Here is a 22,605-nt window from a genome sequence, read left to right as displayed (position 1 = left end):
TCAGTTGGCCAAGGATTACTTACACCACAGATTTCCTTAACTCACAATTCTGTAGCACGTGCTAAATTAAAATTCTTCCTGTAATATTCCAAAATTACACCCCTAATGTCTGGTCAGAAAAGATTAGTGGGGAAAAAAGGTAAAGAAAAAATAAATTACCCTTTTTAAGTGGGATTGATAAATTGGATTATACTTCTGATTTCAATTACACTTTGGCTTCTTACACTGTCAGTTCATAGGTGTTTTAAACACCCTTGTGTATTTATTTTCTGGATTTTACACATTTTTTTATCATTATACACACTTTTTCAAGGCTGTAAAATTAAATGCCAAATTTTGATCACAGGTCTTAAACCTCTGATGACAGGAACTGCCAGTTAAAGGGTTCAAAGAATAAAATTTATTCCAGGTAAAAATTTAACCCCTCTTCTGACACTGTACTATAGGAACCCAACATATTTAGGCTCCTAAGTATCTGATGATGAAAAAAAACAATGAAATTACAACTGTCACAAGAATAATGGAAGCTTTAGAATGATTTAGCACACTCAGAGAAGTGATAAAACACTTAGGAAACACAGCTAAACACAGCTTAGGAAGTTTTCATTTGCAATTATCTAAGGTAAAAACCTGGAAAACTTCCCAGAACACCTTTTCTCAGATATGCACTGCATATAACAAATTACGATGTGTCTGTACTTCCCTGAGTCACTACTGATGCTACACATTGCTTACACATGGCTTAAAATATTGGCAGCTAATAGTAATGCATGCAAGTTCAGCAATTTATGGGATAGAACATTATTTTTTTAATACTACTGAATTTCAGATAGTACTAAGAATTAATTTGATTTTTACTTAGCCACAACCACTTGTGGCAAGCCAAGAAATTTGTCTCTAGATAAAACATAAATATGGAGTCAGCTGTTACTAGAGTGAAAAAATGAAGATGATTTCATTAATACAAAAGAAGAAAACAGGCAGTGCAAGGCAGGAGAAACTCAAGTTAAAACCCAAAAGTTGTTACAGACATTGCTAAAATCCACAAACCATCAATGGCAAACCTTGCAAGGTACTGTTGGCAATTTTCTCCACAAGAAGCAAGAGCAGGAGAAATCAGCAACAGCACATTGCAGGGGGCCATTGCTGCAGGAACCTGCATGCACAAAACTGATGGGAAACTGCTCTCCCTGGCTGCCCAGATCGCAGTGAGGGGAGGAGTGGAGGGGGAAGGGACGCTCAGGGCTCACCAGGTGGAACGGCAGGAAAAAAGAAACAGAAAGATCATGCTACTCCCAAGGGGAAAAAAAAATGCACAATTAAACCTGGACTGAGGCAGAGGAAATTTCACAAGTGTTATTAATATTGCATGTGGCTCTGTGGCCAGCACAGATGTGCTAACAGGTAGATTTGATGGAGGGGTATTATTTCCTTTCAATAGCAAAGCATAAATCCTTCAAACAGAAGAGACGTGATCCTTAAAACACTTCTGTGCTCACACGCTGAATTTTCAAATGGATCATGGAAATGAAACATAATTCAGCTACACATTGAAAAGAGAAGGCTCAAATTAACTAACTGGATTAATTATGATGGGAGGTCCTGTGCATTAAAACCTGCCATTATTCCCCATGCTAAGGGGGACAAAAATGGCAAGTTAGTTCAGATGGCATGGGAAGAGCAGTAAAAGCTATCTAAAATTTAACCAGACTTTCATAAGTTTTAATAGAAGCTACTTCAGTTTCTCATCAGCTGATTAATTAATAATTTAGCAAGCTCTAAAGCTTGACATTACTTGAAATGCTATTTTCTGTAGATTATTTGATATTTTTAACCACCTCCAACCACTGCCAGTGAGCATTACTCAGCTGGTCTATACAAGTGGCACCTACTAACAGATCACTAAATATCCTAAAGAGAATTAATGAGAAGTTTCCTAAAGAGAAACTCCATGTCAGGTACATTTTGCTTAAGCACCACCTTCATTCCTCTAATTCAAACCAACCCTAAAGTTCCCCACATTTTCACCAGTTCTCTATGTAGGCAGCTTTAATATTTCAATGGGGAACTATTTATCATTGATAACATTTTTTTTATCATTTTTATCATTTATTATATGCACACAATAAGCCTGTCAAGCAGTCTTACAAAGCAGCAGCTCAAATGGCAAACAAACAGCACATCTACTTAATAAAAATTATATAAAACAAGATGAATATATATGAAAAACAAACTCAAGGGAACGGGAAAAAGCAGAAATTGCAAATTTCAGCAATTTCACTTACTATACATATTTTATGACTACAGAAATGAGTCATGGTGGTGTGCTATCAATTTGTTCTGAAGCACAACAGACACACACAGATCTATAAAAACAGGACTGTTGGCCTGGAAATAAAATAATTCACCTTCTCTCTCCTCCTCAATCTGAGCCATTCTCAAGGCCATGGCAGATTTCTCTTCTCGGACTTGATCCCGGGACTCCTCTGACTCTGGGACATTTTCCTGCCATTCCAAGAGATGACTCTGCAGTTCATCCACACTACCTGATTCACTGGCCTAACAAGAGAAATTCTGTATTAAAACAGATTTACCACACCTCTCTGCAAATGTAGATACGTTGTAAGTTGGCAAACCAGCATAATTCATCATTTAACTTAAATAAAAATCTATGAAATTGGTAAATGCAGATTGTAGATATTGTAGATTATGTGAACAACAAGTCCCACAAATTCATAAAGTATTAAAAATATTTTGTCTACAAAATAACAGCCACACTTTGATGACTCACATTAAACATAACTAAATGAACAGCAAACTGCTTGGAAAAATGTAATTTAAAGTGTGTGCAAAGTAGGTAGAAATCAATCTTTTTGAGTAATTCAAAATCTGTCAACATGTTCTCCAACTGAACAGCCATTGACAATTCCATCTATCAATAAATTAATTCTCAGCTCCAAAATCCAGCTGACACACTTTTCAAAGTCTAATTAGCACCATTAATCAATAACTCATGAGAATCAATTTTCAAGTCAACCTGTGAAGCTGCTCTCTTTGTAACTTGGTCAAGATCAGCCTGCAGCTTCCTCTGCTGCTCTTCATAGAGCTCGAGCTTTTTCAGCAGTTCTTCTACAAAAACAACAAATTTGGTTAATGAGGACACAAATCATTTATTTTCGTCTCTTTACTTTGGATCATCTGCAAAAGATTTTCTGTTACCATTCTGAGTTCCAATCTCATGCAATGACTGAAGTTTTGACTGTAGTTCTTCATTTTCAACTTCTAATTCTGACACACGATTGCTTAAGGCAGACACATCATTGTTTTTTGAGGAAAACTGAAAGAAAATACAGTTATGGGGGTTTAAAACACAACAAATCACAGCTGAGTCCATTTTTTTCTTATTCTTTAGTAGTATCTAGAATAGCTGTTTTTCTAATATTTAAAGTGCAATACAGCAGCTCTCTCTAACAAATTTACTCCTGAATGCTGGTAACGTAATTTGTACTATTTTTTATTTAAACTACATCTTGTATCAACACTTTATGTCCATTCCATTTTCATACCTTAATTCAGGTTTGAATAAAATTAAAAATAATTTACCTTACAGTAAACTATCTTAATATTCTATTTATGCCACAGTTTACTTTTTGCCAATCAAAACTCCAACCACAGTAGTTGAAGAAAGACACAGAGCCTTAAACACAAAGCTACACATACATTTTTCAGTTCATCCTCCAGCTGTTTGATCCTTGATTTAGACCAAGCCTTCATTTTCAAAAACTTGGCTTCAGATTTGCTGGCCTCTTCTGTTTTCAATTTCACTTGGACTAAGAAACAAGAAGCAGGAATTATTTTAAACTGTAGACAGATTATTAATACAAACCTTGTGTGTAATTCCTTTAGCAACTGGAAGTTACACACACAAGACAACAGCATTTACAGAAAAACATAAGACTTAGACACAGTGACAAATTTACAGCTTGTGATTGTCTTGGTAATCCTCTAACCCTCATTACTATAGTACTTGATCCCTTTAATTACTGTGGCAATAACATTCCATCAACTTTCATGTAGTTCTAATTGCAGTAAGTATGAAATTGGCTCAAAGCACATTGAAGTCTGTGGCAAAGAAACCTTTAATACTGTCAGTGACAACTGTTTCAATAGGATACCTTCCAATTCTTCCATCTTCTCTTTGGTTATAGATTCCAGATCTTTGACTTCTTTGGAATTACTCAGTCCACCAGCACTCAATTCTGCCACTTGTTTCTGAAGCTGAACCAGGGCCTGGTCTTTCTCTTGCAGCTCAGTTTCATGTTTCTCTTGAATTTCATGCAGTTCAGCATTGTATTTCGCCTTAACTTTTGTCATTTCAAGCTCATGTTTCTCCATCATGTCTTTTAATTGGGCTCTCATTACATGTTTCTCAGCATCCAGTTTAGACTGGAGGTTTTCTTTTTCAGACAGAAGACGTTTCAGGTTTTCATTGTTCTCCTGTTAAAAGAAAAAAAAAAAAACAGCACAAAAACATTTAGAATTTCAATGCAAAGTATTTTTCCTACCATTGTCAAACATCATATCTGTATTCCTACTTATGGCACTTCTTACTTTCAATTGCTGGTCCTTGGCATCCAGCTCCTTTTGCAAGACATCAATCACCTGTGTCCTTCCCAGCATGACTTCTTCCTTTTCATGGAGCTTCTGTTTCAAAGCCTTTAGCAGCTACCAAAAATAAAAAGTTAAATAATCCAGCAATCTATAAAAGACTTATTTTTATTCTCCCAAGCAGACACTTGAACTGTGTCACAGAGTTTAGTAATTACATGACTCCCAATTCAGGCTGCTGAGTTTCCAGAGCAACATACCTGTTCTAGGTCAGCACTTGCATCAGACTTAGCAGCTAATCTAAAAAGCTCCTGCTCATGTTTTTCTCTCTGTGCTTCCAGCTCCTTTTCCTTTTCCTGGATAATATTTTGAAACACACGTATCTAAAACCAAAAAGAAAATAAATATGAAACCAAAAAGAAAATAAATATGAAACCAGCCAATAAACTATTGTAAAACCACACTGAACTGTCCAACTAAAGGTACAGAAAGATAATGGATTCCAAATTAAGTCTGAATTTTGCTTCCAGTAACATTAAATACATTAATTAGTCACTTATGTTCATTCCTAGCAAGTTTCTAACAACTAAGCCCAAACGGCATCCTCCTCCTCAAACACTTGTATTCTACTTTTCCCAAGAACTGGCTATAACTTTTGGAATCCTGCATTTACTTACATTTTCCATGTATTTAGCTTCTTTTCCTTGGAAATGCTCTCTTTCCTTGCTTTGAACTTTTTTCAGACTCTCGATCTGCTCCTGGAACAAGCTGCATTTTTCCTCACTGTCTCCCACCTTCTTGGTAAGGTTGTGCACCAGGATCTCCATGCTTTGCAGGGATGACTCTTTAGCTGCCAGCTGGTTCTTTACAATGCAAAGCAAAAGACAATTAGCAGAAAAATGATACAGCAATCATGAAGCCTCTCCCTGGTAAGAACAAAATAAGCAAGTAAATATATATAAATTAAGATAGTCAGTAAAGAATTTTTATTAATATGAATTAACTTCAGCGAGGGACTGACTACATATCATATCAAAGTCATTGGTTCCTTGAAAGCTCTACAGAGATCTAATACCTGAGCTGCTAACATACCTTCAATTCCTCATTGGGCAGGAATATTTCATTGGCAGCATCACTGGATCCACAGGCCACCTGCAGATCCCTGATGTAAGCATCCCTTTCAGCCAGCCTCTTCTCCTTCTCTGCCAGCATGGCATCCATGTCAGCCCCGCGGCCGCGCTGCACCTCCAGCTCAGCATCCTGCGGTCAGAAGGCAGAATTGGTTGTGCTCTGTGCTTCCACCTCCAGCACAGAATGGTCTGCATCATTTCCTTACTGCCTGAGTTAGACTACTCCAAAAATTACAATCGGATGTATAACTGGTTCTGTTTGAAATGTAAGTATTATTCACTGAACTTTCCCCTCAAACTCTGCAGCATTCCCATTCCTGCCACCACCCCCAGGGAAGTTATGTCCAAAAAACACCACCACATGAAATCTGCCCTTGCCAACAATTTCTCCTGTTGTGACTTATTTTTTCAATGAGTAAAACTGAAGCAAAGCAGTACTTTTGTTCAAAATGCAAGATTTAAATACAACATTGACCCACAGAGCTCATCTTCGTGTATCCTTCTCCATTCATCCAGGATTCCCTGCTCACTGAAAGCTCAATTCCCACTGCCCTTGCTGAGGCTGGAACATTACAATTCCTCGACAGAAAACTCCCACAATGGCTCTTCAGTAGCACAGAATTAAATATCTACTTAAATAAACATATTCAAACATAATCCTACACCACAAAGGTAAAAAGTCATGTCATACAAAACATCACCTTTTTCTGTAACTCTTCATTTTTTTGTGTGATCTGGGATTCCAGCTCTTCAATTCTCCTTCTCAGCACTAATATTTTCCCTCGATTTGCTGCAGCATTTTCCTGGTCTCCATCTTTTGATGCCTGCAAAAACAGGAAGGTTTGTATTCCATGAACAGGTAACTCCTGGATTCTGTACCTCTACTTAGTCTGATAATATTGATGAAAAAAACAGACTTTACTCACAGACCCTGTTTCAGTTCTCTTCTGTATTTCATATTCCATGTAGAAGCTGGCACAGAATTTGTATTAAGCTTATAAAAGTCTTTGTATTTAAATTATTCATGATAATTACTGCTAAAAAGTGAACTGGAAGGAGATTCACTTTCTCCAGCAATTGAAACTCAGATAATCTGACAAGTGTAGTCCATACGTATCAGAGGGGAAAAGGACTACTGGGGGAAAAATGTAAATTCAACCATTCCTAAGCACGTCTTTAATCAGAATTTCCCCAGCTGTAATTGCTGTTTTATAGAAATTACCTGCCATTACAAGAAACCAATTGCTAAGCATGTTTTGTCAGCCAAAAAAAGATCAGAAGAATAAACAGTTACTGCACATTTTTATGGAAAACTAGGGACTGTAACAAACTGATTGTTACTTTTCCCTTCCAGCACAGCTTTCATGTACAAATCTCCCTGAAAAACTGAAGCCTCACTAAAGTTATTTTAGAAGCCATATGAAGTCCTGCTCTGAAGAGATACAAGTCTACTTGCACAACTGTGTTACTCCAAACAGATCTGAGACTCTCTTGTTAACAGTAAAACACCTGTCACTTTCCAGCACTTAATTTACACTTTGCTCCTAAGGAGAGTTACACATTTCCTAAGGAACAAGACAGGTTTTGTTTTTATTTCTTCTCCAAAACTTATCTGCCTGATTTACATGTGTCAAAACTTAGAGGTTCTAATAGGATGAAGGATTGAGAAATTTTTGCTACAACAATTTGAAGGGAAGGTGCAATTTTCTGGATTTCTATTGAAAAATACAAGAATTAAATAAAAACACAGATGAACTGACAGCACCCACTCAGTCTACCTTGTTCCTAACCTGACTCAGCTCAAAATTTGAATTTCCCCATTGAGTCCAGCATGGAAAGCAGCCTACAGCAGCCCAGAAATGGTATCTGCTTTCAAATATGAGAACACCTTACCTTTTTTGGTTCTGCTTTGGCCTCTAAGCCTCCTGCCACTGCTAACTGCTTCTTCAGTTCTTCCAGCTGCGAGGTTAATGATGCAACCTTGGCTTTGTTCTGCAGCTTCAGCTTGGAAATTTTGGCATCAGCAGATTCCTTCTCCTCCTACAAACATCAAAGTCAGGACAGACTAAATTAGCTACATGGACAACTGCCTCCTTCAATTCTTCCATTAAAAAAAAATGAGAGAGGGAGAAATCTGAAGTGATTAACAAAAAATATCTTCCCTGAAGAGACATTCCAGTGTTTCATTTTCATTCTTTAAATATTCTCTTCTTTATCTATACTTTCTGCACATGGTGATTATTACTGTATGGAATTCAAAACCTTATTATATAAATTTCCCTATTTTTTTTTCACAGTTATACAAATTCTAGGCTTGACTTTTTAATGAGAAGAATTATCTTTTCATAAAAAAACAGGAATTATTTTTTCATTAAAAAAGGAATTATTTTTGCATTAAAAAAACAAGAATTATTTTTTATAAAAAAAGAATTATTTTATCATAAAAAATACAATTATTTTTTCATTAAAAAATATAAAATAGATTACAAAATGCAAAAAGACAGACACCTTCATGAAAGTGTAAAAACTTATTAATTTTTTTTAGAGAACTCAATACACAATGAGTTTTAAAACATGCAGTATTTTAACACTTGGCTGTTCACATCCACAGATAAAAAGGGCAGCAATCTCTCCTAGGAAGAGATCAATCTTATGATGTTTTTAAAAAGAGTAACAAGGCCCAAAAAAAGCCTTCATGATATTAGATATAAATTCCTTCTAGCTCAGTCCTGGGACAGAACACACGCTGGGAACGAGCAGCAATGTCCAGAGCCCAGAACAGCTCCTTGCGACCATCCCAGAGCTGCTGTAACAGACCAGAATCTTGCAAAACATGACAAAAAGGACTGAAGGGGGATTTTCACAATGGTTATGACATGAAGACATGCTCAGTACCTTTAGCTGAAGATCTTTGCTCCGCAGCTCAGCATCCTTCTCCCTGACAAGCTCCTTGAGCTGTGCCAGCAGCTGCTCGGTGCTGCTCAGCTGCTCCGTCAGATCCGTCACGGCCGCGCTCCCCGCGGCCCCGGAGCCCGCAGCCTGCGGAGCCAGGGAATCCTCAGCCTGGGGACATGCAGGGTGCCCCCCACAGCCAAATGGGGCACACTGCACTGCCCTCACATGCCTGCACTTCGTGTCCCACTTCATTACAACAGTCAGCAATGCTAAAGCTTCCATGGGTTATACATACTTACAGCAGGCTGGTTTTACCAGGCCACATGGAATTCTAAACTTTATGAGCTGCCTTAGCAAGCCTGGCTTGAAATGCAGCAAAACCACCCAAGCATTCTAGGTATGAACACATGAACTTCCTCATTGCCTTGATCTGTGTTGTGACAGCCAGCAGCGCTGCTAAATAAAATAAATACCCATAAAATATTGATATTGAATCTACTCTACCCAAAGATACCCTGAGGATGGAGCTTATGTAACTCCTACAGATGTTTTCTTAAGGCAGGATAAGCAGAGTGAGGACAGGCACAACAGCTGTGGAAGGCACAGAGATTAAACATCAAGGAGATAAGAAATCAGAACACAGGACACAACCTGACTCTTAGAGCCCTAGAACTGTCATGGTAGAACCAGTCAAACAACTGCTTTATAAAAGAGAAAATACATATAGTTAGTGTACAAAAAATGAAATATTCTCCTTGTCAGAGAGTCTTAAAAGGAAATTAATAGTAATTCAGTACTTACTGCTGTTTTGGAAGGAGAATCATCACTACTCCATTTCCACATAGTTCCACGATGACTACAGAAAAATAAATGAAATAATACCTCAGTAAGTATCAGGGACTCCAATAACTGTAATTCATACTTCTGTGTACCTCATTGTGAAATGCTTGAGAGCGATTTGCTCAGTTCTGACAGCACCTCTGATCTCCACTATACCACCAGTTGTTGAGAAATAACACTTCTCATTATGTACAAAATATGCATAACATGCTTTTTCTAAAAACTGCCAGTCAGTAAAACGCCAATACTTCCAAAAATAATCCACAGAAGTCTTTAAAGAGTAAATGCCATGGAGTATTATTCTGCACAGCTGCCTCTCCAACATATAAATAGAAGACACAAACCACATATAGTTTGCTAATATTTAACCTGACCTTAAACACTGCCTGTCCCTGCAGGAAAGCAGGGATTACATCGACACAGATTTCTAAAAAAATCACACATTAAGGCTAAAACCATTAAATAACATCAAACTGCTTGAGTTGCTGTGACTGCTGCTTATTTGAAAAGCACAACCAGCACAGCACCTGCTCAGTAATTGTCACTCTCAATTAGCAACACCCAGAGGAAAGTCATGTGTCCTTCCCATTCTTATTACAGACTTGTGAACCACACATGCACAGAGCAGGCCTGAGTGTGGAAAGCAGTGAGCACCAGCACACAGCTTATCTTGGAAAGAATGCAGCCTGATAGCAGAGGCTGCCTTTAAAGCAGTTCACCACTCCAAAGCTTAACCAGGAGCCACAGACTGCAACCCACATCACCTACAATTCCAGGCTGGATCCTCCTAAGGATCTCTCCTGACATTAAAGTCAAACAAGCCATGGGTGTGGGGATGGGAACTGCAGAACCTGTAAGTAAACCTCTCGTCTCATAACTACTGCAGAGCTGGAACACCAAAGCTGTTCCCAGTGAAAAGCTCACTGCCAGGCACACCAAAGGTTACCCCAGGTACAGGGAGGCCAGAATGACTCACTACATGGAACACGGTGGGGCATTGGTAAATATTTCAGCTCGTTCCCAGCTCTGACTGACAGAATCATTTTGCTGGTCTCACCTGCCAGCATTCCTACACCAATACCTCAACTGCTCCTTCCTGGTGTTTTTTCATTTACATCAGTGACACCAACCACTGACAAGTTTTCCAAATCAAGTTGGGAAACAAAACTGATCAGGCTCTTCCTACCCGGCATGAAATCAATGAAGGATGGGTTTTACTTTTCTTCTGGGGTACAGACAGCAAGATAAAGCTACAATCTCTAGTTAAAGCTGCAATCCCTCAACTCTATCTTCCACAACTTCCACGAGACACAACAGATGCTGCTTAATTTTACAAAACAACTTTCTCTTAATGCTCAAAAGTACAACTGAGATTTCAGCTCTGATCACAACAGAATGTTACCAAAAAGAAAAGCCCCAGTGGCAGCTTTGCCTTCCTAAATCATCCCCTACCAGCTGCAGCCAAATCCAGCTAAAAAAAAAAAAAACCCTAATCTCACATTATTCATCTGGGCACTTTCCAGCCTCCTCAGTGCCCTGAGTCAGAGCACAGGGCCCAGCACCAGGGCACATGACAGATTCGGGCAGCAGCTCATTCCAGCCCTCACTACTGAGGAAGGTGATGGAGTCCCCTCCCTCCTCTCTGCCACAGGCCTACAGCACAAAAACAAACTGTGTAACAGCTCAGCTAAACCTAATATTATTTTAAATGCATTCCCTGAAATAATTTGGTGTTGGCAACATATCTACTGAAAGAAAACCATTTTTATTTGTTTTCTTCTAGTAACTGCTCACTTTTACCCACCAAGATGCCGGTTCTTTTGCTGAACAAATTAAATTTGTTTTCAGGAGATCTGTGCCATATATGAACTAAAAGCTCCTGACCAAAATCTGCACGAACATACAACACACAGCACAAACTGAAGCAAACCACACACAAACACACCCTGAAAATATATTGAGACATCATATAGCTATTACTTGCACCTGTTATAAATACGATCTCTTAGTCATACTGACCACATTTAAATATTAATATGAATATTTTCAATACTAAATATATTATAGATAAATATTTTTAATACAAGGGAAGCACTATTTTGTGATAGTGACCCAGTGGAGAAGCCGCAGATTAGAGCAGTGCAGGTGCAAGAGGGGCGCAGAGAACTCCAAAGAGTCATTTCCACCCTTTCCCGCATTCCCAGCCCCTCCTGCCCGGCTCCATCAGCGCCCGGCAATGGGAGTGAGCGACCCCCCCACCTCCGCCGCCTTCCCCCTCAGGGCTTCCGCGGGGCGGGCTCGCACCGGCCGAGGCCCGGGCGGGCCTGCCGGCGCAGGGCAGGGGTTTTACCGTGGCTGCGATGTCCGCACTCACCTGCGGGGCGGCGGAGGGGCGGCCGCGGCCCCCGAGCCCGCCGAGCCCCCTCAGCCCCGACGCGGCCCCGTCGCCGCCGCCTCTGCGGCCCCGAGCCCCGGCCCCGCCCACCGGGAGAGGCCCCGCCCCCTGGCAGCGCCCCCTGGCGGCGCGGAGGAGCGTCCCCCTCCCTCACGGCGCTGCGGGCCGGAGGCCGCCGGAGCTCCCCGAATTCCCAAACTTTTTCCCATTTTTCCATGAGAAAGCGGGGAGCTACAAGCCAGACATGCTTCTCCCTACACATTACCACGTATTTATTAACTGCTCAGCTGTGCCAGCGCCTCACCACCACCCTCACAGGAGATAATTTCTTCCTGATGTCTACTCCAAACTCGCCTTCCTTCAATTTAAAGCCCTTATCCCAAGGCCTTTGTTCTAGCTTAGACTCTCCTTTAGTTTGTTACATTTACACATGAGCAATGCCAAAGTCTCCAGTAAAATTCCACCAGCTCAGTACATTGCAGTGTATAATATAATTAAGAGACATTTATAAATAAAACATTTTCATTCTAGAAAAACTGGCTGCTGTATTATTAGGAAAGGGAGTTTTCATAACAATAGTTCTGTTGATCTCACTGTCAGGGAGAGGAATGGATTGAAAACCCTTTTTGTAAGCAGCAAAAGGGGTTTTTTTTATAAAACCTTGCTTTATAAAACCTTGCTTTATAAAACCAGCTTGCTATAGGGTAAAAGATACAGGTACAAAAGGAAGCTATGCCTCATATCTGACAGCAGCAGCATTGATATTCTGCATTTTGTAATCTTTTAGATAGTCCTTTTATCTGTGTGCAAACTGCAGATTTCTAGAGATAATTGACACTGGGTTCTAGACTACAGCCCCACCACTCCCCAGACAAGCATCACTTCATCCCACAGAACGGAGAATAAACCTCAATTCACAGGATTCTACAGCATTACCATGACTGGGAGCAGGAAAGAAGAAACCCATCAGACTTTAAAAGTCATTTGATTTCAAGATGTGGCTGTGTCATTTTAATCTCTTTAATCTTTTCCTGGTGCAACACTCTTAACATTGTTTCTAACAGATGTGAGCTAAACCGTGACGCTGTGCACGTTCTCACCCAAGCCCTGACCCCTAAGGAACATGACACATGATGATGATGATGGGTGCCTGAAGATCCCTGCAAGACTTTAGCATCTCTGGAAATAGGAGTCTGAGCATGGAGTGAACTCCAGAACCACAGGTTTGCATGTGGCACAGAGCGCTCCTTGGAGAATGCTCTGGAGAATAAGGTTTCTGTGGTTTGCAGCAGTTTCCAAAACCAATTCCATTGTGAATCTGACCACAAAATCCATCCTCTCAACCTGTACCCTTTGGGATTTTATCCCCATCCTGCAGTGTCTCCATAGCTTTTCTCCAAACCTGCCCCACAGCAGCATCTCTGAATACCTGTGAGAGAGGAGAAAACAGCAGTGCAGCTGCTGCCCTCCCATCCCTACCTACCAAAATGGTGTGAGGGGATGGTTTGAATTGTTTGAATTGAATTGAATCAGGCACCAAACCAACCCTGTGCAGTGAGGAATGGTGGAGCTGACATTCCTGAGCAGCACTAGTATGCCATGAATATCTCAGCTGGACTCACAAGGTCCTGGGCTATGGGTTCAGAAACATCTAAATCAATTCAAGATTGCTTATCCCTTACATAGAACCAACACTGGATCACATGCAGAGATTTCCTTGTGTGGGAGGGGAACTTTGCTCCAAACCCTTTTGTTTTTATTCATTCCACTTAGGAGGAAGAAACTACAAGTATTTTTAATTTGCCCTTTCCTAGGCTCCAGAACAGTTTTCCCTATGCTGTAAATTGTCATACTCATAAAAATAATATCATCTGCTAGTCTTTATTTTATCCCAATGTATAAATTGTTCTTGGAAGGATGGGAGTGGAGATGACAACACAATTCTTTTGGAGATCTCACAGCCAATCAGTCGTTCCCTTCTCCCCCTCCAAAATGCAGGATGGTGTTAGCACTGCGTTGATAGTGCAATATTCACCTTGTGGGGAGTCAGAAAGTGCAGTGTGCTTGTTTCTGCCTCAGTAAACATGGGGATCTCACAGACAAGGCTTTCTTGGATGTTTAGGCACAGCCAAACCCCCCTGCTGTGATGCCAGCTTAGGACTGACTGTATTTACCAGTGAGATCCAAGCCCTTGGAGACACACAGAGATTCAGACACATTAAACTCTCTTCCAGCTGGAGGAACACCACTGTAGTTCAATGCATTTAATATTCATATTTCAGCAGAATCCAGATGCCCCAGTTAGTGCAACAGTGAGGTACTTAATGTGCAGCTCTCTGCTGGGACTATTGTGTTATCTTAGCTACTTCTTTTTACAAAATAAAGCTGCTCGCTGGTCAGCCTCCTCATTCCTCTCACACCAAAAAGCAGTGGGAGGAAATTGCTTGCTCTGCCTGTCAGTTTTTTCCCCATGAATCTGCTTCTTTTCACAATTTCCTGCATCCTGAAATAACATGGGGGCATCCCACCTCATCTTTGATGAGGGATGGTAAAACTAGAGAAGGATTTCACACAGGATAAAGCCAAATTCTTCTCAACCAGGTGTATCAGCATACATTCCTACCAGTAGCAGGAGGCTCCCAAGCTCTCTCCATGCCCAAGTTCAAGGCAAAGGACACTTGGTTACCACCATGAGGACTTGGAGGAGGAATTCATGCTCAAAAGAGACCACAAGAATGAATTCCTGTTGTTGCTGAAGCTTCCATTTGTTACCTTCTCCTTCTTGTTCCTATATAACTTGTGTGCATCCCCCAAAAAAGAGACTGCTGGTTATGAGAAGTAGATGTAGGGAAGGGTATTCTTGGATGATCAGATGATCATTAGTACATAAATGACGTGTAGTGGCACAAAAAGCACATTCAAAGGATGGAGTTTTAGTCATGCCACTAATGCAGAACAGAGCAAACCACTCAGATAATGACAAAATAAAACCAAAGCAACCCCGGCAACAGGGACAAGTTACCCAGCACTCACTGCAGGGGGCAACAGACACCTCGGCACAGCGGCTCACCCCGAGTTTATTCTGCGTTGTCCTGGGGCTTACAGGACACAGCTGAACCACACACAGTGTCTGGCTGATGCTCCCACTGAGGGAGGCCCAAAGCCTGGAGTCCCTGTGTTTCAGGCACCACTTTGTGACACCCACCCCAAAACTGGGAATCACCCCAGAAAACAGCTTTGCAGAGGACTTGGGAGTCCTGGTAGAACAAATTTCAACATTTTAATACTTGAGCTAAAGTTTTCACGTCCCTCTTGGTTTTAATGGTCCTTTTTGTGGACTGGCCAGCAGACCTGGGCATAAGACAGCAGCAGCAGGGGGAGAAATGCCAAAGTTCAAGGAGCAGCCACTGTTCAACAAGCAGCAGGAGAGAGCTCAGCACTCAGCACAGCCAGACTCAGAAAATGCAAACCTTATAGGAATTAAATCACGTTCTGGTTGATCTTTACAAAAAGAAAGTAACACATTTAAAACACAAGGACTCGTTGCTTAGGCTGCGTCTAGAAGAGAAACAAAGAAGTATAATTTAGACAAAGTGTTCAAGGCTATCAAAAAAGAAATAGTAAAAATGATTGCTTGAAGATTAGACTCACAAAATACAGAGCTTCTTTTTGCACTTAACAAAAAAGAATATTTTATGTATGCAGGCCATACGGCAATGAAACAAGTTTAAAAGTACCATCAAAAAAGATACATTGACAATATAATAGAGAAAAAATGCTGTCATCAGGATGATTTAAGCATAAGGAATCTATCACCTTGTCCAACAAAAGATACCTCTCTGCTACAAACCTTCCCCCAATTTATACTGAGCCAGTGCTTTAATACTTTTTCACCAGAAATGAGCCTGAGTTTGACAAATGGTGCTGCAACAATGGAAAAAGTCATTGTGCAGAAATCGCTGTCTTCCAGTGTCTGTTTTTAATGAGTTGGGAAATAAAAATAAGGAAGGAGAGTCTGCTTGGAACCTGCTGAGTCTCTGGATGGCAAGCATGGATGCACCTCCCATGGAAACAGCTGGAGTCCTACCCAGCTGTAAATACCAACAAATCACCACACACTCCACGTTCTTCTTTTTTGACATTTTTATTTATCAAAGACAGGACAACTTCTGTATTTAGAGTGATGGGAGAGATCCCAGGACACTTTCATAGCTACAATAAACTCAACCAAAAGGTACATTGTGGATTACATCAGGGATTTGGAACAACACCCTTGTTGTGACTGGTGTCACTGGTGTCACGAGCACAAGTGAGGGTCCTCAGGAAGAGGATATCCCATTGGCAATGGACACAACTCTGGCAGGGATATGCCAGCAGCTCCAGAAGAAGAAAAAGGAAGATCTGGCATCCCACCTGACTGAGAGGGTCCCCAGGTACCAGAGATTGTCCCAAGGTCTGTCTCCACCACGGAGCACAGCAATGTAAGTATTTCAGGATTTGACCTCTCACACCTACAGATGGAGCAGGTATTATTCATGCTATATAAATACACAGCTATATTGTGCATTGCCATTTATGGAAAGAAAGTTCTGCAAGACTTTAATAATCTTAGGTGGAAGCTTGAAGGGTTAAGTTTACATGTCACTGTTTTCAACAAAACCCAAAAGCTAACTAGGTGAGGAAGTAACCTACATGTGCCATTTCAACTCCTCAGCATTTTATAATTGATTTTCAGTATACCAATAAATACTCAGTGCAAAGCACATGCTCACTTAAAATCCTAAGCATCGGTAATGTATGAGGAAAATCCAAAAAGAAGCTATCACATGTTGTCTACATGCTCACAGAAATATATATATTTTAAAAAAAAGAGAAGTGTTTCTCACTTACAGCAATATTTTGGTTTTGGCTTAAGAAATGTTGATGCTTTCTCCCAAAATAACAGCACTTGACAAGGTTATATCATTGGCTTGTAGAAAAAAAAAAAAAAAAAAACAGGTACAGTGATGGGAACAAAGTGTTTACATGACTTGAAACTGAATATTTCCATATTCATCACAAAGACTGCAGCAAGGTACACTTATGGTCCAACACTTCTTGTGTTGAGGGCAAATCCACTGCTTGGTTTGTGACAAGGAGGATCCAAAGCAAAACAAATCAAAACCCACAGAAATGCCAACCAAAAATAATGACAGTTTTTGGGACAGGAAAAAAATGACAGTTTCCAGCAGAAAAGCTGTAGCGTTCCTTCTCCTTCACATCACCCACTGGAGTTTGCCCAGGCTCTCCACAAGGTAACATGACTTCCCTAGAGCTGATATTCCCCAGGAGCAGGGGGACAGATTAAAACACCCACCAAGTGGTAACAACACACAGAACAGAACAGAACCTAGGGAAACAAAATTACACAGGAATATTTCTGCCTATGGATTGGAGCTGAAAATATGCTATATAGAAAAGAGTTAATGGTTTTGTGTAACTTCATCTTGAAAGGACAGCTTAGAAATCAGGATTATTACAGGAGCATCCATAACATGGCCATTACAGAAGCAATACTGAAGGCTGCTTTGTTAACCCCAGTAATTGCACTCTCATTGCACAGGTCGTGTTGGCAGCAAAAGAATTCAAAATTATCCAACAGGAAGGAATCAGCAATTTCATTCACATTGCACTGGGATGTCTTCCAGCAGGAGAAAGTTCTCAGTTTACCTATGGAACAAAAAAAATTAAACAGATTAAGACAGCATTGACAGTAACACCGTTTTTGGTACTGAGAGAGAAGCAGTGCTTAGACTGCCACTGTTAGAGAATGAAACTGTGAGGAGAAGGCAAAGCTCAATTTGTGTCAGGGGCCATGGTGTAAACAGAAATTGGATGGAGGCCTTGTGGTCTGTGTTGCCATGGCATCAGAGGGCAGTGGAGGGAGGCAGAAGCTGCATGGTCTGGTTCTGCGGCTCCACACCCAGAAATGTTGCACAGATCCAGCACAAACCTTCTAGCAAGAAATATTCTGTGCAAAGAGAGCAAGGTCTGACCACATCCCACCCACAGCACTTGGCACAGCAGTGGCTAATAAGGTAAAAAATGTACCTCCAATTTTGTAGCAGACTGGAAATGAGAATTTGATGTGAAATTTCAGGGACAGATCACTGGGCTTGGCCTCTCACCCTCCCCAGAAGAGACACTTTTTGTAAAGTCTTGTGTCTTGCAGTTCATGGGCCATTTGTGCCCCCAGTATCAGCCCTACAGTTTTGTTTGTGCCACAGCCATGCACTTCCTTTTTTAAGCTCAAGTGCTTAGAAGTGTCCAAATTTGCTTTCTCTAGAAATTTAGCAGTGTATATCCAATTTACCCACAGGGAAATACAGGGTGGATCCTGAGTGATACCTGGCATCACCAGCCAGCTCAGCTTGCATTCACAGAACCATCTGGGCTGAACAAGACCTCTGAGATCAAGCCCAATCCTTAACCCAGAACTGCCAAGCCCTCCACTAACCCATGTCCCCAGGTGCCACATCCACATGGCCTTTAAATCCCTGCAGGGATGGGGACTCCAGCAGTGCCCTGACAGCCTGAGCCAGCACTTGGCAGGGCTCTCAGTGAACAACGTGCAGAAGACAGAGCTGGAAGAGTAGGTAGATATAAGGGTGGTAAAACACTGGCACAGACTGTCGAGAGGGGTGGTGGATGTCCCATCCCTGGAAACAGTCAAGGCCAGACTCTGAGCAACCTGATCTAGTTAAAGATGTCCATCCTCAGACACAAATCACTTCACTGTCAGGAAAAGAGAATTTATTTTAATAGTGTCAATTCACAAACAACTGAGCCATTCATCTGCAGCTTTATTTTGTGGGCTACACATCCTTTATCTGTTTTCATAGACTGACAACTTGTATTTGAAACTCAATGCTGTCTTTATTTTTTTGCAGCTCCCTTGTGTGGGTTTTTGTTTGTTTGCTTATATTTTAAATCTGGATATACAGCTATCTATGTACATGCTTGTATAGCTACAACTCATATCTAAATCATTACATTATTGCTTGGATATAAGCATGACCTTCAAGAGTATTTGCAAGTTCCTTTTGAGTGAGGCTGAGATATGCATGCTAGGGCCAGATTAGAGGTGTCCAGGCAATGAAAGCTGATCCAAGTGGGTTTATTTTAGGTCTGTGGGACACTGTACATACCAAATTTTAACTGCAAGCAAGTGTCTTCAGTCGCTAAGCAGGTGCTGTTGGTCCTGCACAGGGTAGGGCTGTTGTCACAGTGGTAACATCTTAAGGCAGAACCTAAGACAACAAGGGTTTATCTTCACTGAGTATTAAACTACTGAGACAGCAGCAGCATTAAAAAGGAAAAGGAAAAAAAAAAAAAAGAAGAATCACTTATCTGCATCTAATCGTCACTAAATATATGCTTGGTTTATTAAGCTCAAGACTTCAGATAAAATTGTTAAACTCAAGACTTCAGTTAAAATTGACAAGCTTATGTCAGTGCACCAATTGAGGCTGGCAATTTTGATAGGCACATCTTGAAGCATGTATTTATGTCACTTTAAAAAACACCTTTATATGCCTGCAGAACAAGATGTTCGTTTGCTCCTTTTATCTGCTCTTGAAGACTGCCTTTTCCAGGCAATGACAGATACTTGCAGCTCAGTCTTTTTCTATCAATTTTTTAAAATCCATTTCCTTTCCCTCTCATACTACACACTAGTTTCCAATTCACACAAGAGGAATCCCATTTTCCAGCAGCAAAACATCAGTTTTCTGTTGTGTTAAGCAGCACCACATCATACCCCTGATTCTCTCTCCTGAGAATCTCCTGTTCTGATTGTTTTGACCCAAGATAATCAGAACAGAAACTGAGCCCTGCTTCGATGGTTACTGACATTCCCCACAGTGGTATTAACTAATCCAGGCCTTTCTCACTGGTTTTCCCCCCTCTGGCATTTTCTTCCAGGATTTTCTCAGCCTCTGCCATAACATTAAACCACTAAGTCCCTCTCTTCTACTCACCAGAGCCACAAAAAGCAATCAGAACAATGCAGGTGGTCAGCAGGATGCAGTTCATCTTGGTCATGCTTCTTCCCTAATCTGAGGGCATAAAGAGGTAATAGAAGTTTATTCTATTTAAAAGCAAAGTGCCTGGTGATGAACCAAAGTTTTAAGATTTGTTTCAGTATAAAACTGAAAGCACTGTCCAGGAAAAACAAGGAGACACAAGAGAGAAAAATAACTGCACTTTCTACAGGAAAAACAGGGAAACACAAGAGAGAAAAATAACTGCATTTTCCAAGAGAGGATTTTTATTCTGAGAACAGGATTTTTATTCTCAGAACTGACATTTGAGCCCTGACAGGCTCAGATGGGTCTCCTCTCTGATTACACCATTCAACAGGCCTCCCAATTTCTCACAGCTACAAATGCACCTAACAAAAAGAAAGGTCTCAAATGCTTTTTCTCTTTTAGCAATTCCCCAGTAACCCTGGAGCCAGACTGCTCTCCTTTCTCCTCTCTCACGGGGTTGCAAGAGGTTTGGCTGCTCTGCGGGAGCTTTTGCCTCTCCTCTCCCAAAATTTCTCCCTCTCACTGAGGGACCGACACAGGCAGTAACTCACCAAGTGCCTGCAGCAGTGGCTCAGGTCTCCATGGCTGCTGCAATCCGTAGGCAGCAGCCAGATGGGAAGGTCAGGAATTTTTTTAACACAGGCAGCTCCAAAGCAGAGTTCTCAGACTGATTTCTGCACACAGGCTCTGCACTACAATCCCAGCTCCTGCTGAAAAACCTCTGCTACTGCAGAGGGGGATGTTCTGAGGAGGCATCAAGCGGACACAGCAGGGAGAGAGGGACCTCACTTGTGCTAGAAGGACATGATTTGTGTTTGTCTTTAAAGCCCAAGTGGCATTCAAAGTTCCAAAATATTAAAGGTATTCAGATAACAAGTTTTACATCCAATAAAATGTAGTAAAACTGTCACTGCTCTTTATTCTGCCTGCAACTGTAAGATTTTAACACGGCAGACCTTAACCATTTTAGGATGGAGCTTTTTCCTCCCAGGACACTGACTGTGGACTTGACAAAATGGGTTCACAGCAAAAAAATATTTAAACACTTCTCAACCTTAAGTTTAGCTAATTTTTCTACTGACAAAAATCCCAAAAGTCATCAAACAAAAAACTCAAACCTATCCAAAAGAACCTTAAGAAAACTCATTCAATTACTAAAAAAAACCCCACAACCTGCTCTCTTTTTTCTCCCCTCTATATGACTTACTGTTGAGCAGAGGGGAAACTATAAAAAACAAAACCATAATGTGCAAGATGAGCTTATTTTCTGGGCTAAACAACTTTGCAAGAAGCCTTTCAAAGCCAGAGGGTTGTTCCACAGTGATGGAGATCTACAGCAGCTCTGTTCAGTCTGGTAGTTACAGCAAGAGCCCTTCAGGACAGCAAACAGAACCGCCCTGGGAATCTCTCCATCTTCCAGGAACCCTCAGTCACCCATGTGTCAGCAGACAAAAACAGCTCTGCCTTTCAGCAACACCAAGTCATGACCAGCATAAATATAAAGCAGATGAATAAAAATCATCAGAGCCAGCAAAAGAGCAGTAATTCAATGCATCTGTTTCTGGGGAAATAATTGTTGTGTGTTTTCAGAAATGTATAATCGGGAAATTCCAACCTTTGAAAAGCAAATACTAGATCTAAAAACAGCAATTCACAATGTGGCTTAGATGAAATTAAAGAAGAAAACGCCTCCTAAACTGAATTTTCTAAATTATTCGTATCACCCGGCCCATCTCAATGAGAGGAAACAGCTACTATCACAGCGCGGAAGGCTCAGTGCCCGGCAGTGAAACAGAATTTCTCTGCAGTCCCACCTGGGAGGAGGCAGGCGGACAAGACCCGCTGCTGCTGTCACCGCAGACGCCAGCGTGGGGGGAAAGGGGAGAGGACAGGGGGAAGGGGACCAGGAGCGGCATCCCCGCGGGGAGCGGCTCAGCCCGTGCCGGTACCGGTGCCGGTGCCTCCTGGCCGCGTTCCACCGCCCAGCGCTGCCGCTCCGTGCCTCGGCCCCGCAGCGCAGCGCAGTGCGGTGCGGCCGCCCGCAGTGACTCAGGGCACGGCCCCGGCCCGAGCCCACCTGCCCCGGGCCGGGCACGCACTGCCACCCACCGCTCCCGGGAAACGCCGCCGTTCTCCCCATCTCTGCCCCTGCTCTCCGCCGTAGCGGGACCTGCGCGCTCCCCCCGCCGCCACCGCTTGGCCTTGCCGGGCTCCCGGCGCTGCCGCTGCTGCTCCGCGCTTGTCCCGCTCACCTTCCGCGGGCAAATCCTGCCGTGCGCGGCGAGCGGCGATGCGGAGCGAGGCTGCCTCGGCCGGCGCTGCTCTCCCGGCGGTGCCGCCTCCAGGGCGGGGCGGGAGCCGCGGATGGAGCCGAGGCGGGAGAAGCGCTCCCGAGGGCCGGGCGGCCGCAGGGAGGTCTCGGCCGGGAAGGGTTCCAGGGACCCTTGTGCCACCCTCCCTCACGCGTCATGGGGCATCGCCGCTTTGGGGTTGGAAGGGAACTTCAGGACCATTCGTTCCTGCCATGGGCAGGTGTGAAAAGTGCATGTTACATGACTCTACGCAGATATTTACTATATGTATTATGGTGTATTGAGTAGTGTCCTTTAAACCTTTTAAGAGTATGGTAAATGTAGTTTTGTAATTGTGAAAAATGTGTATTTTATGA

At 41.9% G+C, this 22,605-nt stretch overlaps 2 protein-coding genes across 7 annotated transcripts in view; both read right to left on the bottom strand.

The window, feature by feature from the left end:
- Positions 1 to 11,956, bottom strand: part of LOC102068523 (uncharacterized) — a 33,875-nt gene extending 21,919 nt beyond the window's left edge. For all 4 annotated transcript variants that reach the window (XM_074543722.1, XM_074543725.1, XM_074543724.1 and 1 more), the window contains exons 1-14: positions 11,848 to 11,956; positions 9,435 to 9,489; positions 8,634 to 8,777; positions 7,632 to 7,778; positions 6,440 to 6,562; positions 5,701 to 5,868; positions 5,286 to 5,471; positions 4,869 to 4,991; positions 4,612 to 4,725; positions 4,176 to 4,497; positions 3,721 to 3,830; positions 3,220 to 3,337; positions 3,038 to 3,129; positions 2,409 to 2,559 (exon numbers count right to left, since the gene is read on the bottom strand). In XM_074543722.1, the coding sequence (XP_074399823.1) occupies positions 2,409 to 2,559; positions 3,038 to 3,129; positions 3,220 to 3,337; positions 3,721 to 3,830; positions 4,176 to 4,497; positions 4,612 to 4,725; positions 4,869 to 4,991; positions 5,286 to 5,471; positions 5,701 to 5,868; positions 6,440 to 6,562; positions 7,632 to 7,778; positions 8,634 to 8,777; positions 9,435 to 9,476 (1,840 nt within the window). In that variant the 5' untranslated portion in view covers positions 9,477 to 9,489; positions 11,848 to 11,956. The remainder of the gene's footprint in view (positions 1 to 2,408; positions 2,560 to 3,037; positions 3,130 to 3,219; positions 3,338 to 3,720; positions 3,831 to 4,175; positions 4,498 to 4,611; positions 4,726 to 4,868; positions 4,992 to 5,285; positions 5,472 to 5,700; positions 5,869 to 6,439; positions 6,563 to 7,631; positions 7,779 to 8,633; positions 8,778 to 9,434; positions 9,490 to 11,847) is intronic.
- Positions 11,957 to 15,993: 4,037 nt separating this feature from the next.
- Positions 15,994 to 22,352, bottom strand: LOC102065000 (CD59 molecule (CD59 blood group)). 3 transcript variants are annotated; one of them, XM_005491668.4, is made up of 4 exons: positions 22,190 to 22,352; positions 19,887 to 19,964; positions 19,056 to 19,157; positions 15,994 to 17,577 (listed from the first exon to the last, which is right to left on the bottom strand). In XM_005491668.4, the coding sequence occupies exons 2-4, from the start codon at positions 19,948 to 19,950 to the stop codon at positions 17,384 to 17,386; spliced, it is 360 nt and encodes a 119-aa protein (XP_005491725.1). In that variant the 5' UTR covers positions 19,951 to 19,964; positions 22,190 to 22,352; the 3' UTR covers positions 15,994 to 17,383. The 3 variants fall into 3 exon arrangements, with proteins under 3 accessions (XP_005491725.1, XP_074399821.1, XP_026652042.1); XM_074543720.1 differs by lacking the exon at positions 22,190 to 22,352 and adding an exon at positions 22,108 to 22,129; XM_026796241.2 differs by lacking the exon at positions 22,190 to 22,352 and adding an exon at positions 22,047 to 22,119.
- Positions 22,353 to 22,605: the final 253 nt, after the last annotated feature.

The sequence above is a fragment of the Zonotrichia albicollis genome, chromosome 6 (genome assembly GCF_047830755.1).
Source record: "Zonotrichia albicollis isolate bZonAlb1 chromosome 6, bZonAlb1.hap1, whole genome shotgun sequence".
NCBI classification, from domain to species: Eukaryota; Metazoa; Chordata; class Aves; order Passeriformes; family Passerellidae; genus Zonotrichia; species Zonotrichia albicollis.
Note: the sequence above shows the minus strand (reverse complement) of the source record. Positions and strands in the feature narration are given on the sequence as shown.